General features: G+C 35.7%; 1 protein-coding gene across 2 annotated transcripts in view; it reads right to left on the bottom strand.

The window, feature by feature from the left end:
- PRKCI (protein kinase C iota) overlaps positions 1–18,472 on the bottom strand; it is an 80,527-nt gene that overhangs the window by 4,188 nt on the left and 57,867 nt on the right. For both annotated transcript variants that reach the window (XM_059920511.1, XM_059920512.1), the window contains 9 exons: positions 16,789–16,965; positions 14,980–15,077; positions 14,142–14,228; positions 12,201–12,336; positions 6,703–6,790; positions 5,564–5,689; positions 4,326–4,405; positions 2,453–2,542; positions 1,961–2,076 (listed from right to left, as the gene is read on the bottom strand). In XM_059920511.1, the coding sequence (XP_059776494.1) occupies positions 1,961–2,076; positions 2,453–2,542; positions 4,326–4,405; positions 5,564–5,689; positions 6,703–6,790; positions 12,201–12,336; positions 14,142–14,228; positions 14,980–15,077; positions 16,789–16,965 (998 nt within the window). The remainder of the gene's footprint in view (positions 1–1,960; positions 2,077–2,452; positions 2,543–4,325; positions 4,406–5,563; positions 5,690–6,702; positions 6,791–12,200; positions 12,337–14,141; positions 14,229–14,979; positions 15,078–16,788; positions 16,966–18,472) is intronic.

Below are 18,472 nucleotides of genomic sequence, written 5' to 3'. Positions count from 1 at the left end.
TTTAGACTTCATAGGTTTGAGGTGCGTATCTGACAAACTAGGAGAGATGTTTAAACTAGTAGAGGGAAATGCAGCTCAGGAGAGATATCAGGGCAGGGGCTAGGAGCTTTAGAAACCACCGCTCATTTATTCTTCACAGCACCTTGGGAGGTAGGCAATACGAGAAGACACAGGCTCAGAGAAGTTATGCAATTCACACCCAGGGTACCCAGCTGGTAAGAGGTGGTGTCAGGATTCAAATTCCTATCTTTTGGTTCAATCCAGTGCTCTTTCTAATACACAATGCTGCCAGAAATAATGATTTGGGTACACCTCTCCCTCCTCTAGTAGCCAGTAAGCTTTCTAAGAGATTGGCCTATGCCTTGATCGTCTTTGAATGTGCTTAGCATAGTGCCTTTTGCTCAAGAATTGTTTGCCAATTTAGCTGGGAGTCATTTAATAGCTGGTATCCATGCTATGGGGTTGGCTGAAATCTCCAAGGTACCAACTGCATATAGCAAAGAGAAGGCAGTCATGAATAGAACCACGGCGCATCCTAGTCTCAAGGGGACAGGGAAAATAAGATGACAAGTGGTTAAAGAGATGACGCAGAATGAGGGTAGGTAGTGCCAACTAAAGCAGGCCATGAGTGCCAGACGCTTTACTGACATCGGAGGAGATGGGGGCAGTTCAAAAAATGCTTTAAAATTTAGAAATTAAGAAGTCAATTCAACCTTCAACAGGTGAAAAAGCAGGTTAAATTGTAAGAGGTTAAAGCGTTGGCAGCAAGAAAGTGTAAGATAATCAATGTTGACTACTCTGAAGGAAGTTAATAGAGATAGTGCTTATTTATTTTTCTTTTACCATAAGCATCTATTAACTATTTGTGAAAAAGCTCGAAGATGAAAGGAAAATGAGAAAAAAATGTGGTGGTTCAAAGAAGTGGAAAAAATTAGGATAGTTGAACATGTTTATAAGTAGAGGGAAAGAAGCTGGAAAAGAGAAGTTAAGGAAGGTAGAGTAGTGGAGATAACTGACAAAATGAACCCTGGAGGAAAAGGGGAGAGGACCCCTTGCCTTCCAAGAACTGGGAAGAAGCAAAAGTTTGGGAAGAGTTAGAGAGCAATTCTGAGATGCAAGGTGGTCTGGTGACAGCTGGAAAGGGAGCAAGCTCACAGCAGAGAGGTCGCAATCCTGGCAGTCAACTCAAGGCAAGGTTAATCCATTTAGAGTGATGAAGGCAGGGGTAGGCTTCTAAAATGTAGAGATAGTTTAGAACAGCTGCGGTGAGGAACGTGATAAGAACTAACAAGATGTAAAAGTAAAATGACTGCCAAGCAGAAAGGGCTTTATGAGATGAGAGAATGAATCTGTAATGACAGGTGAAGGATCAAATATCCCCAAGTTATTCTAAACTTTAAAAGATACAACATAAACACAAAGAGTATGTCAGATCACTGCTGCCTGGACTTGATATGTTGATGTAATCTTTTTAAAAAGTAATTTGGCAATACATATCAAGAGCTTTAAAAATTTCGCACCCTTTGACCTAATTCCCTGTCTAGGGCTCTATCTTAAGGTGATACTCAGGAACTCAGACAAAGATGGTCATCATCAGAATGGGAAACAGCGCAGTGGAGTGGAAAGAGCACAGGCCTTAGTCAGACTTGGGTTTGAATCCTGGCTCTGCCACCTGATAGCTGCATAACTTTGCTTAACCTCTCTGAGCCTCGGTTTCCTCATCTGTAAAACGAAGATGATGACAACTAAGTTTACAAGGTTGTTGTGAGAATTAGAGATAATACACGTAAAGCAAAGAAGAAAATGACAATTACCGTTTTTATAATTGTATAATTCAAACATCCCATAACTGAATGATTAGATAAAATACAGCATAATCTGATAATGAAACACTGTGTAGCCATTAAAAATGGGACTTTCAAAGAACTTGAAAAATATTTCAGTCTACAGAATTACTTACTCATCATCTGGAGTGAGCTGGACAGGTTCATTAGTAAACTGAGAATCAAAGTTGTCCAAACCAAATTCCCCAGAAATATTTGGTTTAAAGGGAGGTACCACCTGCTTTTGCTCCATCTAGAAAAGACATAGTGGATGACAGCTCAAGCCTGCATTCTTAGAAATATTCCACCTCTACATTTCTCCTCTGTCCTCAGATATTTCCCAGTCTTATGAAAATGAGTCCCTAGGCATTGGTCTACAATATTCACAATGATGGAAATAATTTACAAATCTGAACATTGATGCAGGCCTCAATAATATTACAACCTGCTCCATTAAATTAATGTTCTAATCTTTTACTGTTTCAAAAGCTTTTTTAAAAGCACTGAAGAGAGTGGTTTTAAATTATTTAAGCTGTGATATACTAGTTTTTCAATATTCTTTTAAGTTAATAAATTTTGGCCCAAGAAAATAATGAAACCTAATATATAAAACAGTCCAATTTACATACCATATCCCAATCAACATTTCGGAAGAATGGGTGTCCCTGAATATCAGCAAATCCTGTTTGAGGATGACAACCCAATCGTTCCTTTGGGTCCTATGGTGGAAAGAAATGTTTCAAGAACTGGGTGAATATCCTGCTTTAGAATAAATCATCTTTGTGACCTGTGTTTTGTGTCTATTATATGATCCCTTTATGTCTGAACTCAGAATGGTCTACCTTTCTTTTCTAGAAAGTGCAACACTAGATACTCAAATGAGTATCTGAAGCTTGTGACAAGTAAGATTTCCTCATGGCTCTCTCCAGCTATCCTTGTAATTCAATTGGAGAGATGTGGCCACACCTTGCTAAAGAAAAATGGGAGGAAAAAGAGCAGCAGAATCAACTGGGCAACATCCAGCTTTTTCTTTGACATGGGTTAGAGCGATAGTCAAAATATGCAAACCCCCAAACTTAACAAGTTTGGTTTTAGCTCAATTTAAAAGACCTGTGCCCAATTACAACAACCATAATCTGTGTATAGCGCAACGATACAACCATTATCTGAATCACTGGACTGAGAAGGGGCCTGCAACTTATAAAATTATCATGAATGAGAACATGTTCCCATTTTTCTTTGCAGTAAAAGGCATTTTGTTTTGCATACTGACACTTCTCACCTTCACTTTTCACTTAGGTTTCCAGTTTAAATCTTTCCTCACATAAAATACTCATTTAAAACAAGCTTGAATTTCTTATTTTATTAAAATTCATCATTATCTTATCTGTTTATCTTAGAAAATAAATGCAGGGCTTCCCTGGTGGTGCAGTGGTTAAGAATCTGCCTGCCAATGCAGGGGACACAGGTTTGAGCCCTGGTCTGGGAAGATCCCACATGCCGCGGAGCAACTAAGCCCGTGCACCACAACTACTGAGCCTGCACTCTAGAGCCTGCGTGCCACAACTACTGAGCCCGCGTGCCACAACTACTGAAGCCCGCACACCTAGAGCCCGTGCTCTGCAACAAGAGAAGCCACCACAATGAGAAGCCCACACACCACAACAAAGAGTAGCCCCCATTTGCGGCAACCAGGGAAAAGCCCATGCAGCAATGAAGACCCAACACAGCCAAAAATTAAAAAATAAATAAAATTTATTAAAAAAAAAAATGAAGAAGTAGTAGATTGGTGTTAGAGAGAGGGCTCTTTAAATAAATAAATAAATAAATGCACATCAACCTACTTTCTACCCTACCATTTATTTAAAATAAGATTTTAACGTAAGAATTGGAAAATTGGTTGGTGTGGAAGAAACCTACATATTTGGTGTTAGAAGTGTTATGAGTAAAGATAGTTCAGAATCGTAATCTTAGATAGATCCTAAAACTCTTCTAGCCTACCAACTGCAACAAACAACGACAGAATTTTCAGATGTTCAGATTTTTTAAAGCGCCAATGGTAGCATTTCATTTCTTCTGAATATTATCTAATTATAGGGTTGTGATATAAGAATTTGTAGGGAACACTACTGCACTAAGTGCTCAATAAGTTAAGACATTCTATGAATAATAATCTAAAGAAAACTGAAAAACAGAGCTGCAAGTACAATTAAGGCTATCCCCAGGATGCAATTTTTCCCTGAGTACATGGTATTTTTCACTTACATTAAAAACACCATATGTAATATAAAGCTGGGGGTAAATTATATTGGCAAAATGGAAAGAACAACTCACCTCAGGATCTAATTCTGTCAACCTACTCTTTGCTGAAGAGACAAGTTCCAGATCTAACTGAAAAATTACATACTCTGATGTTTTGGAATTTTACGTTGCCTGAACCTCTCCTTACCAGCTTCATTTGTATAGAGATAAATCACTAAAGATTTTATACACAATTTATACCTTGTTGAGGAAGCTCTTCAGGACACTTGCAGCTTTTACAGACAAAGAACGTGGTATGCGAATTTGTTTTTCCAAAATAACTAGAAAGATAAAATTTACGGCATTATATTTAACTTTTACAGGGCTTTAATCTTTATATTTTTATTATGAGGTATTTAAGGCATTCTAGCAGAAAAAACCAAAGACATTACATACACTACCTAAGCGTCTTGTGTACTTTCCCAGTCCCATTCCTCTCCTTCCTTCTCAGAGACAGCCTCTATCTACTCTGAACAGTTTTTATCATTATATGCATATGTTTTATTCTTTGACTACCTTACCTTAGTTTCCTCATCTGTAAAATTGGAATAAAAATAATACCTGATTCATCGGGGTGTTATGAGGTTTAAATGAGTTAGTATCTGTAAAATGTGTGGCACATATTACTATATTCGATTTTATTAGACGTTGCCGAATTATTTTCCAAAGCTGTTGTGTCCATTTTCACTCCTGCCACCAGAGTTCCAGTTGCTCCATATCCTCACCAGCACTAGTATTATCAGACTTTAAAATTTTTGCCAAATGTGTAGGTATAAAATGGTAGCTCATTAATGTTTTAATGTGCATACCCCTAATTAGTAGTGAGGTTGAACGTCTTTCCATATATTCCACAGCCAGCTGGATTTCCTATTACATGAAATATCCATTCATTTCCTGTGACGGCCTTAATTATGAAATGTAGAATTTTATGGCAGTCTTCACACTTCTTTGGACTGTGTGTTGGTGGGGGAGGGGTCCTTGTGCTTGTCTGCTTGTTTCCGTTCTGTTCAATTCTTTGTATTTCCGATTGTGGGGCTTTTTTCTTCATCTTTTGATCCCTCTTATCTTCTTGGTACTCTACTTTTTCCTCATATTGCTCTTGGACTTATGCATTCAGCCTCATGGTCCAGGTGAAAAGACAGTCCTCTCCAGCTACACAATTCTTTCCTCCAATCTCTGTGATGTACAATCTGAAGGAACCTCTTTGTTACGTTTTTGAGTATGAGAAGGTAGCTGGCAAATGTGAACAGACTAAGAGGTAGGAAGGATAGATCAAAACAACAACCACAACAAAAACGAACTCAAAGCCTCACGTGTTAAGGACTATATTGTCCAGATTATTCTCCTCTTTCTTACTCAGAGTAATAACTTGAGCCATCCTCATTCATGCTCTAGAATAGATTATTCACAGTGAATCTCTGTAAAACACTGCAAATTACCTTGAAAAAGATAATCCTCTGTGTTTTGATCAGGGTTATCGGAGCTCCCAACAATATCAAATGGAGACCTTCCTGCCATCATCTCAAACATTAGTACTCCAAGAGCCCACCAGTCGACGCTGAAACCTTCAAAAAGAAATTTTAAAGCAACAAATTATCCATCCTGCATTCTAAAAAGTCAGTAATTTGAGATTCATTTTATTACATAACAAAAAAAATAAACATAATGAAAAAGTAAACTCGAAATGCATTACAACTATCATGGTAGGCATCGAGGATTATAGGAATATTTCACTTATCAAAAAGGGGAGGTGCCTAAAAGATAACTTTAAAAATAAAATATTGAAAATGGAACATAAGGTTCGTTTCCCAATTATGTCTATAATTTCAGACTCATAGACTGTATCTAATATTTTGTTTTGAGGATATAATGAAATTGTATTTGAGAATAACCTTCCTTGATCTGAAACGTGATTTTCTGCTAGCTGATTAAAGATGTTGAAGGTCTTTGGAACCATATTATGAGCAGCTATCAGAAATACCCATCCTCCTTTACAACTGCTGGAATCAAAGGGCCAGAACCCAAAGGGTCAAATGTTTTCTTAAGATAAACATATCCTCTGGTTCGTGACAAGCAGGCAATCTTTCCTCCATCTTTCAGATTCCTGGGGGAAATACCCCAGGAAATCTGAACAATCTTCCAGAGGTTTATGACTCTGGAGTCACATGGCTGATTAAATCCCAACTCTGCCAGTTTCTAGCTACATGACCTTGGGCAAGTTATTTAACCTTTCTGTACATCAGTTTCCTTGTTTGTAAAATGTGAATTAACAGTGCTTACCTCATAGGATTATTAAGAGGATTAACTTAGTTAACATATGCAAACTGCTTAGAATAGTGCCTAGTACTCTTAAGTGCTTGCTACTAATAAAATATTATTCAAATTTGCACCCCCAAATACTGCCAAGGTCCCACCGTCTCTGATTTCAGGATTTGGGGGTTTTATGTAGGTTTTAAGAAGATCAAGAAAGTTTATGTTAATAAGCTCAGTATTGAAATACTATAGTGTACTATAATGCAATTGGTACCACATTTAACCACCCTTCTAGCACATAGCCAAAATACCACCAATTTATTACCATAATCTTCTCCTCTTAAAATTTCAGGAGCAATGTAATTAGGAGTACCACAGAAAGTGCTGGTTGTATCTCCTGGCCGTAATCCTTCCTTTTATTAAAAAAAAAGAAAAAAAATAATAAGATGCAAAATCTGTTTCAAATTCACCTCTTTTATTTCATCTATCATATAAGGTCAGCATCTATAGGTAATATATTGAGCTTAAATAAAATATCACTAGCACAGTTGCCTTTATTATTAAAATCATGGGTTGCTACTAAATACCTTAAAAAAAACCTGTCCTCATTAGATGTAGGTAAAGAGTCAGTTCAATTAAGATAAAAATGGCACTTAAAATAATTTATACTCAAGTAAAATTGTAATAGAAAAACTTAAATTACATGAGTAAAAGGAATCATATTTTATGAAGAAAAGAAGCTCTTTAAATCCCACCTCCTAACACAACCACTGCTGGCATTAAGATGTTTCCCTTCTGGTCATTTCTCCTAAGGCACACGTTTTTTGGTTTTGTATTTTAATAGCTACAGGATGGAGGAAATTAAGGTAAAACACACTAATATGTATAAATAGAGAAACTACGCAATAACAAATGGAACAATCACCAAGAAGTTAAAACAAACTGGTATGTAGCTAACAACACAGCCTCAAAATACAACTAGTAAAAATGGACAAAATTATTAAGAGGACTTCACAATCCCTGCTATTGTCTGAATGTTTACATGCCCCTAATATTCTTATGCTGAAGCCCTAATGTGATAGCATTGGGAGGGGGGGGCCTTTGGGGAGGTAATTAGATCATGAGGTTTGAGCCCCATGATGGGATTCATGTTCTTATAAGAAGAGAAAGAGAGCTATCCCTTTTCTCTCTCCCCACCATTTGAGGATACAACGGGAAGACAGCCATCTGCAAACCACGAAGAATGCCTTTACCCTTCTGCAAACCAGGAGGGGTGCCTTCAGACACCAAATCTGCCAGCACCTTCATCTTGGACTTCCCAATCTCCAGAACCATGAGAAATAAGTGTTTGTTGCTTAAGCCACCTAATCTGTAGTACCTTGTTATAGCAGCCTGGACTGATAGTACAATCCCCAATCATGACAGGTAATTTTAACACATCTATATCAAAAAATGGTAGGTCATACCAACAAAAAAATTAGTAAGCAGAGAAAGATTTGGACAAAAGCTAGAGTTAAAAATATGTATAGTTTACACACATATAGAATATATATATCTACGTGTATGTGTGGAGAAACGGAAAAGGAGGGAGAGACTCCTTGAATGCAAAATAGAGATTACATACCCTTTCTAAAGTACATTTGGGATACTGACCAAATACTAAGGCATAAAAGAAACCTCAATATATTTTAAAGGACTAATATCATTCAGACCATTCTTGGGCCACAGGCAATTAAATAAGAAAGAGCCAAAACAATCTTGAGAAAGAAAAGAGTTGGAGGAATCAAGCTCCCTGACTTCAGACTATACTACAAAGCTATAGTAATGAAAACAGTGTGGTACTGGCACAAAAACAGACACATAGATCAATGGAACAGAAATAGAGAGTCCAGAAATAAACCCATTCACTTGTGGTTAATTAGTCTATGACAAAGGAAGCAAGAGTATACAATGGAGAAAAGACAGTCTCTTCAATTAGTGGTGCTGGAAAAACAGGACAGCTACATGTAAAAGAATGAAATTAGAATATTTTCGCACACCATATACAAAAATAAACTCAAAATGGATTGAAGACCTAAATATAAGACCAGAAACCACAAAACTCCTAAAAGAAAACATAGGCAGAATACTCTTTGACATATATTGTACCAATATATATATTTTTTGATCTATCTTCTAAGGCAAAGGAAACAAAAGCAAAAATAAACAAATGGGACCTAATTAAACTTAAAAGTTTTTGCACAGCAAAGGAAACCACTGACAAAATACTACTGGAATACTACTCAGCCACAAAAACAAATGAGATTTTGCCATTAACAACAACATAGATAGACTTGGAGGGTTATTATGCTATTGAAATAAGTCAGACAGAGAAAGACAAATACTGTATGCTATCACTTATATGTGGAATTTAAAAAATAAAACAAACAAGTGAATATAGTAACAACAACAAAAACAGACTCACAGATATAAACTAGTGGCTACCAGTGGGGAGAGGGAGAAGGAAGGGACAAAATAGAGGTAGGAGATTAAGAGGCACAAACTACTATGTATAAAATAAATAAGCCACAAGGGTATATTGTACAGCACAGGGAATATAGTCCAATTTTATAATAACTATAAATGGACTACAATCTTTAAAAACCATAAATCACTATGTTGTACATCTGAAACTTATATAATACTATAAATCAACCATACCTCAATTAAAACTAAAAATAATAAAAAGATAGTCTAAATACAAGCTGAATAATATTAAATATACAACTAAGCATCTGCTTTTACTTTATAGCTATGTAATTTCCCATGTAATTACAGACTTCCTATTATTAATAACTACAAATCCAATTCAACATATGTACCTAGAATCTAACCATTACCCTATTGTTAAATTACATGGTATGAAAATCCAAACAAAAAGGTTGGGGGGGAAGATATACACTAAAAATCAAGCCTTCCTCCCATTCTGGTCCCTGACGCATCCAGTTCCAGCTCCCTAGGGACAACCACTGTCATGAGGTTCTTATGTGTTCCTACAGAGATATTCTGGGCATGATGTATGTATTTGTCTTCAAATTTTACACTATTATATATAACACTAACACAAACATCTAGAAGAATTATTTAGTAATATATGTTGTGACTCCAGGGATTTTTTAAAGATCTCTAACAGGGATATATATGTTATTTTTGTATACAGGCATACATGGAGATACTGTAGTTTGCTTTCAGACCCCCATTTATGACATCACAATAAATTGAGTCACATGAATATTTTTGGTTTCCCAGTGCATATAAAAATTATGTTTACAGTACACTGTAATCTATTAAGTGTGCAAAAGCATTATGTCTAAAAAACAAAGTGAATACCTTAAATAAAAAATACTTGAAACACAACATTGTAAATCAACTATATTTCAATAAAAATTAAAAAAAAACTTTATTGCTAAAAAATGCTAACAAGGACTTCCCCTGGTGCTCCAGTGGTTAAGAATCTGCCTTCCAACGCAGGGGATGCGGGTTCGATCCCTGGTCAGGGAACTAAGATCCCATATGCCGCAGGGCAACTAAGCCTGCACACTGCAACTACTGAGCCCGCATGCTCTGGAGCCCATGCGCCACAACTAGAGAGAAGCCTGCGCACTGCAGCAAAAGATTCTGGGACTCAATGCAGCCAAAAATAAAAAAATAATAAATAAATAAATATTAAAAAAAAATGCTAACCATCATCTGACAACACAGGGTTGCCACAAAACATCAACTTGTAGAAAACGCAATATCTGTGAAGCACAGTAAAACGAGATATGCCTGTACAAAGAAATATGAATGTGATTTAAGTTGTTTTGTATTATGGGCAATGGCTTGACATACAGTCTCATGGTGAGTGACATGCACTTTCAGGGTAAGACTCAGAGGCAAGGGATGCAGTCTGTTAACTTGTAAAAGAACTATACTAAATCATTCACCTTTTGACTGGATATCTGAACATATCAGCTAAATTATTTACAGCATAACATAGATATTATTATAACACCCCCTGCTGATAAAAAATAGTTAAAGGCACATCAATTCACAAAATAGCTGGTTTTTCAGTCAATAAAAAAAAACAATGTTCATAAAATATTCCAAACATAACTCTGAAGATGTTAATTGCAGTTTTCATATGCCTCCAGTCATTACTATTCTCTGCATTCTTTTTAAACTTTTTAATACATTTTTAAAAGTCTTTATTGAATTTGTTACAATATTGCTTCTGTTTTATGTTTTGGTATTTTGGCCACAAGGCATGTGGGACCTTAGCTCCCCGATCAGGGATCAAACCTGCACCCCCTGCATTGGAAGGCGAAGTCTTAACCACTGGAACGCCAGGGAAATCCCTCTTTTTTTTTTTTTTTTAATATTTATTTATTTAGGCGACGCAGGATCTTCATTGCCGAGTACGTGATCTTCAGTTGTGGCATGCGGGACCTAGTTCCCTGACCAGGGATCAAACCCGGACGCCCTCCACTGGGAGAGAGCAGAGTCTTAACCGCTGGACCACCAGGGAAGTCCCTGCATTCTTTATATAAAAGTATCTAGTGAGAAACTGAAGAAATTAAATTAATTAAACCTAAAGAAAATATTTCTGGAGAAACTATGAAAAAAAATTTGAATGATTTATATTTACCAAAGAATAATTATAAGGAACAGAAATTTATCCAATATATGCCTAAGGTCAGACATTAGGTAAGTTTAAATACTGATGTTAAGTCATAAGATAAGAACATTCAAATTTCCAGGGGATTTATTTCCCATAAGGTTTAACATCAGGCGTAAATATGTTAGTTGGAAAAGAGACAAAGTACTGTTGGTTAAGTCTCTGAACACAAGTTCCAATCCTGGTGTCATTTCCTACTAATAACACCAAATAGCTCCTGGAGGAGGCAGAAAAGGAGGTAAGCAAGACAACCAATTTAAAGAACTACTGAATAAAACCTCTCAGATTTATCAAAGATCATGATTAACTTGATTGAGGATCTCTGGAAAGAATGGGAATATATAACAAACCACTATTATTTTTCATTAAGAGTAACAAAAAGATCAAGTGATTTTTCTCTAATAATATCTTCCAGGCAAAACAGGATGCCCAAATTTCTTTCAATAAAAAGAACCAGGCTCTGGAGGCACTTCCCTCAGGTGAATGGGGAAAGGCAATTAACACATTCACATGTTTGTTGCCGAATTCACTGTGTGAAGATAATTTGGTCCCAGCTATTTTGACAAGGAGAGTAGCCCCCTACATATTTCCTGGAAAAAGATTGGACCCGTAAATGAAACATTGTTACAAAAAGAATAAAACACCAAGAAATAAAGGACATGTCCTGAGAGTAACTAAAATTCTTATTTTGCTTTACTGAATTTTATGTCAGATATTTAAATTTAAATATATATAGAAAATGTTAGATTTCCTAGGAAAATCTTGAGTGCATCATTAAGAGTCACAATTAAATGACAAAAACTGGAAGGTGATATGCAAGCAGTTGTTTTAAAGTTGTGGGTTTGTAGACAGTTTTTACCTCCAAATTTTCTTCAATAGTGTCACAACTTTCAAGACAAAAAATTACAGACAATAAAAAGAACTTAACTCTTATAGCACATATAACGCTCACAGAAAATATGGAATTTTGTAAATGGCTAGGAAATCAGTACATTTGTCTTTGTTTAGGATACTTTTTGGAATTCTAGCACAAAGTAGCACTTATTTCCCCATCATTAAATGTAATTTGACTGAAACAATTTCCTGAGCTGCTGAGATCTTCTGAATAACTAGAAATTTCCCCTCACCTTACACATGCCATAGTCAGTGAGTTTAATGTGTCCTTCAGAGTCCAGCAACACGTTGTCCAATTTCAAATCTCTATAAATTATCCCCCGTTCATGAAGATAATTTAATGCTAGACTGATTTCTGCAGAGTAAAATCTAAAATAAAATGAAAAATTACTCATTTGATTCAAATTTTTAAACTGTGGTAAGTGCCTACAGAAAGGTATTTAAATCCTACTCCCATCTGCAAACCAGAACATCAAAATCATGGCAAAAGATTTTTTTCTCTCAATGTTTTTAGGAACAAAACCAAAACACAAACTGAAGTGCCACTTTAAGATAGCTGAGCCCTAAACACAATTATAAAGTTCCAGTCTAAATTAAACCCATGCTTTTCATAAGGTTTAATTTGAAAGTCTCAAGCAGGGGTTCTTAACCTGGGCCCTTGGATGGACTTCAGAAAGTCCACACTCCTACAATTGGACGCAAAGTTGTATGTACAGAGACACCTTCTACAGAGTTTCCATAGCTTTCATCACTTCTCTAAGGGATCAGTGACCTCCCAAAATGCTAAGAACCACTGATTGGTCTAAAATAGAAAGAATACTGAAAGTTGACCACTCAAACCATAAAATCCATACCAAAATTCTAGAAAAGGAATTAAAAGAAATTATTCTACAACAGAAAGAACTTTTCAAAACTGCCACCAACTCATTGGTGGTAAGCAGAATTTTTGACCTGAATAATGAAAATGAAACGCCCTAGCTGGTTTTTGGCTGCTTTGGTGAATGTTATCATGATCATGTTTGGAGGTACATAATACACACCTTCCAGATACTTAATTCTAGGAATAGGGAACTTGAGCTCTTATCCTATACTCTGGTTCCTAGAAAAGCAAAGATGATATGAAACCAGAACAGGCACTTTAATACAATAAAAACAAGACTATTTTCCCCAGGTCAAGCTGAACAAACAAGGAACAAATACCAGCTATATTCACAATTCAAAATATCATCTGTGGCTTTGCCATGAAGGGTGACCATTTGCTAAAGCCTAAATAAATAATGAACATACAGTAAATTAAACAACAACAACAACAGCAGTTTGGCCCCGAGACAGATTAATATACTTTATACCTTCTTATAAAATTGAAAGCTATTATCTCTTTTTGACAAGAAATATCAATGAATTGCAAGATTTCCACTAAATAAGTTTTCTTTTAAAATGAATCTCTAATCTTTGTTACATACATATACAAACTCACATGCTTCATTTTGGCATTACTCTTGTGAAGTGCAAAAGGGGAGAATTACTGCTAATTATGTGTAAAAAACAAAACAAAACATGGCACTCATGTATTAAACTTCTTATCCAAGGCCATGATCCTTCCCCACCTATGTCCTCCAACAATTTACAATCCTGTATAAGAATATCAAATTAAGGGCACTAAACAAATAAATGATGGGATCAGAGGGGGGAAAGCCAAAGGCAGAACAATTAAGAAATTATAATTATGGAAGAACAGTCGATTACATAATAGGTTAAGAGGAATTGTTTTATTACTCTCAAGTATATATGAACAATAATCTTCTAATGAAAAACTGTCAGTGATCACTGCAAACTTGATAAGATTAATAAGTGTTTATAATTTCATTAATTATTTTAGTGGCTGATACTGAATAGATAAAATATTTGAAAATAATTGAGTTTCGTAGACTAAAGGTATCCACTTTAACATTGTTTGTACTTCTCAATTGCTTATAATTATATTATTATATATGTAATATATATCACATTATAATATAATTTAACTTTTAGCTTAGCCTTTACATGACTTATAAAGAATTAGCTCGTATCAAAATAAATGATTTATCTACTGTTTTCAATCACTGGCATATAAAAAGTCCCATAGCTTCTCCCGCCAAACTTCAACACAAGCAAACAATAAACAAAAAACTTACCTGGCATGTTCTTCAGGAAGTTTTCTTTGTCGCTGCATATGAAACATTAGATCTCCTCCATTAACATACTCTATGACAAAGAACAATCTAAAAAACAGGAGAGAACACACGAAACCAAGATCCAAAATAAGGTGGTGTAACTTTGCATTTTAAAACTATAGAGACCAGTCACAGCATAGAGAGCATTCTACATGATTCACCCTTAACAAAAATTCCAGGAATTTGGTGGAAACAAAGGGTGATTGGGGTAGAAAGCTGTTTAATCACAGAAGGTACAAGAAAGTAAATCAGAAAGATAATTTGTAACCTGCTACTTCTATTCTAAAGTATTGGGTTGGCCAAAAAGTTCGTTTGGGTTTTTCCATAAGATCTTATAAAAAACCCGAATGAACTTTGTGGCCAAGCCAATAGTACCATTTGCAATCCAGAGCTCTCACTCCCACCCCAATTTTAGAATGTGCAATGTGTAAGTCATTTTCAACTGTCACTTAAGGCAAAAGAAGTTAGAATCTATCCCCCTAATCAAACTCTAGGAACATTTAAGTCCTAAAACTAGAATCTTGGTGATATTTAAAAGGTGGGATTCTACTGCCATAATTATGACCTGGCTATTTTTTTTTTTTTTTTTCGCCTAAAGCAGGTAATTTCCTAATGCTGATCCAATGTCAAATTGATATCACTGGTTGGAGTATGAGTAGCAGGAAATTACAAGCATAGTACTGTTGTGTCTGTCTCCATGTGACTTCCACTTTAGGAATTACTGTAGAAAGGGTTCTTATTGTGTAATATACCAAAATGTGTAACACCCAGGTATCATTCCATTATCTTTCAATCTTACCTGCTTTCTGTCTGGAAGCAAGAATGCAGCCCAACAAGAAAAGGGTGATTAGATGCCTGCTCAAAAACATGCTTCTCTGTCTGTACCCAGTCAATATCCTATTTTAAAATACAAAAGAAATCTATGTCAAACTGAAATGATATCATCAAAACTATGATAAATTTGTTCTTAGTAATTCTATTACCATAAATGCAGTTATTAACTAACTAGGCTAAATATCAAAAGCATTGATAATCATGAAATAGTAATTTATATACAAAGAGAAAATACTGCCAGTAAATCTTTCGATATTATGCAACAGTCTAGAAAATTTTACAAAGCTCAAATACTTGACCTTGATAATAATATGGTTTGATTTTTATTTTTAAAAAATCTAATAATCATCAGATAACTTTATTTATTTATTTATCTGGCTGTGTTGGGTCTTCATTGCTGCACGCAGGCTTTCTAGAGTTGTGGTGAGCAGGGGCTACTCTTCGTTGTGGTGCACGGGCTTCTCATTGTCGTGGCTTCTCTTGTTGCGGAGCACGGGCTCTAGGCACGCAGGCTTCAGGAGTTGTGGCGTGTGGGCTCAGTAGTTGTGGCTCAGTAATAGTCCATTGTATATATGTACTACATCTTCCTTATCCATTCATCTGTTGATGGACAGTTAGGTTGTTTCCATGTCTTGGCTATTGTGAATAGTGCTGCTATGAATATAGGGGTGCATGTATCTTTATGAATTACAGTTTTGTCCGGATATATGGCCAGGAGTGGGATTGCTGGGTCATATGGTAATTCTATTTTTAGTTTTTTAAGGAACCTCCATACTGTTCTCCATAGTGGCTGTGTCAATTTACATTCCCACCAACAGTGTAAGAGGATTCCCTTTTCTCCACATCCTCTCCAGCATTTGTTGTTTGTAGATTTTCTGATGATGCCCATTCTAACTGGTGTGAGGTGATATCTTATTGTAGTTTTGATTTGCATTTCTCTAATAATTAGTGATGTTGAGGAGCTTTTCATGTGCCTCTTGGCCATTTGTATGTCTTCTTTGGAGAAATGTCTATTTAGGTCTTCTGCCCATTTTTGGATTAGTTGCTTGTTTTTTTAATATTGAGCTACATGAGCTGTATATATATTTTGGAGATTAATCCCTTGTCAGTTGCTTCGTTTGCAAATATTTTCTCCCATTCTGAGGGTTGACTTTTCGTCTTGTTTATAGTTTCCTTTGCTGTGCAAAAGCTTTTAAGTTTCATTAGGTCCCATTTGTTTATTTTTGTTTTGATTTCCATTACTCTAGGAGGTGGATCAAAAAAGATCTTGCTGTGATTTATGTCAAAGCGTGTTCTTCCTATGTTTTCCTCTCTGAAACAACCATTATTAACACTTCTACAAACTTACAATTAGTTATATTGAAAATAAGTGTGATAAATACTCAAAACTAATTATTTTATTACATGTAACCGTTATCTATGCTCTTGAGGTTATTTACAACTGTTACATCTGTATGTAGTTGTGGCTCACAGGCTCTAGAGTGCAGGCTCAGTAGTTGTGGTGCATGGGCTTAGTTGCTCCGCGGGATATGGGATCTTCTCAGACCAGGGATCGAACCCATGTCCCCTGCACTGGCAGGCGGATTCTTAACCACTGCACCACCAGGGAAGTCCCCATCAGATAACTTTAAATATACCTTAAATAATCTGTTTGAAGCATGTATTTAGAAAAGTAGGCTGAAATAATAAGGCATAAACATTGAGGTCTTTTTCTGAAATAGTACACTTAAGCCAACTTAACAGTTTAGAGGTAATAAAACATCATTGTGCTTACCTCATCATCATTGACAAGCTCTTTTTTCACAACTTTCATTGCATAAATACGATCTGTTTTTTTTAATCGCACCAATAGTACTTTGGCATAACTTCCTCTTCCTATTACCCGTAGCAAATCAAAATCCTGAAGACCTAAACTGGATGAAGCTTTGCCACTTTCCCTGGTGTTCATTGCCTGTTGAGAACATTTATAGCAAACAGTTATACCTGAAGTATTTTGCATAACACAATATACTTCTAACACCTAGTTATACCTATAAGATTTTTAAATATTTTCTGATTTAAGTTCTTAATTAGTTTTTTACATCATTCCAAATGATATAATCTAACTACTCAAGAGGTAGGATGAATTCATGAGTTGAGGTCAGAGGGGTGGTGTTAGGAAAGGAGAAGGAGTTGAAATCTGAGAAACATTAAAGGATGTCTTAGAATCTGATAACTTTGGGGTATGGAGGCAGTGGAGACACATGAATAAAAAAATGACACTAACTTTGGTGACTGGGAGACTGGAGGTGCCACTGATAGAAAAATAAAGTGTGAGCACACGGTACGACTGACAGAGTTGATGAGATAATGAGCTCGATTTTTCATACTGAAGTTAGAAGTTACAATGGGACATCAAGATGAAAGAGTCTGCCAGAAGCTTAATGTATGAAATCTGAGTTAAGCTACAGGCAGAAAACAAGCATGAGGCAGTTCAGCTAATGTAAAACATTCTTTTCTACACAATACCAAGACTCCTGTGGAATGACAAAGTCAGCCCTGTAATTCATTCACAAGTAGAAACTTAGGCTTCTGGAAATTTACAGAGAAGACTAAAGATAATCTTTTAGTAGATGCCTGCAAAATTCCCAGCATACAACCAACAGATATACCCATGAGAATTAAGTATGAATTTTCTGAAGTGAAGAGTATCAGCAAAAGCAAGGAGCAAATTTTCAGAAAGATAAACTAGTAAGCACAAAACAGGAAAAAAAAAAGTATTACGAAAACTGAAGGAGGATGATTATCCAAAAGAAAATTTAGAAATAATAATCTGACTTGGTAACAAGAATAAATAAAAAGGAGTGAAAGAAACCAGATTAGGGCAGGTTAAGAAAGCAGAAAATGGTAAAAAGATAAAGCAATGTATAGACTTTAAATATGGTTAACTGGAAGCTATAAAAGAGAATCAAATGGAATGAAAGCACAGTTCCTTCACATAAACAATAATAAGGCTGAATGAAATGACAGAAGCCAGAAAACAGTGGAATGTCACCTTTTAAATGGCCTACCCCCTCCCCCCCTTGCTGATCTACAATCCTATAGCCTGTAAAAATAGCCTTCAAAATGAAAATGAAATAAATACATTTTCAGACAAACAAAAACTAAGGAAATCCGTCACTAGTTGGTTCTCACTCAAGGAAATATTGAGTTCTTCAAGAAGAAGAAAGATGATCTCATATGGAAGGCAGACACACAGGAACAAAAGCAGAACAAAAAATAAAATGTGGATAAACCTAAATAAGGATTGACTGTTTAAAAACACTAACACACACATACAGAATTTTAAAATATGACAAAAATATCAGTAAAGACAGGAAGGGAGCATGAGCGAATTTAAAGTGTTCTAAGGTCCTTGCATATCCTGGAAAATGGTAAAAAGTATTATTAATAATTTGTATTGAATTTAAATAAGTTAA

The sequence above is a fragment of the Balaenoptera ricei genome, chromosome 4, assembly GCF_028023285.1.
Source record: "Balaenoptera ricei isolate mBalRic1 chromosome 4, mBalRic1.hap2, whole genome shotgun sequence".
NCBI lineage: Eukaryota > Metazoa > Chordata > Mammalia > Artiodactyla > Balaenopteridae > Balaenoptera > Balaenoptera ricei.
The sequence above is the reverse complement of the archived record's forward strand: the minus strand, read 5'-3'. Positions and strand labels throughout refer to the sequence as shown.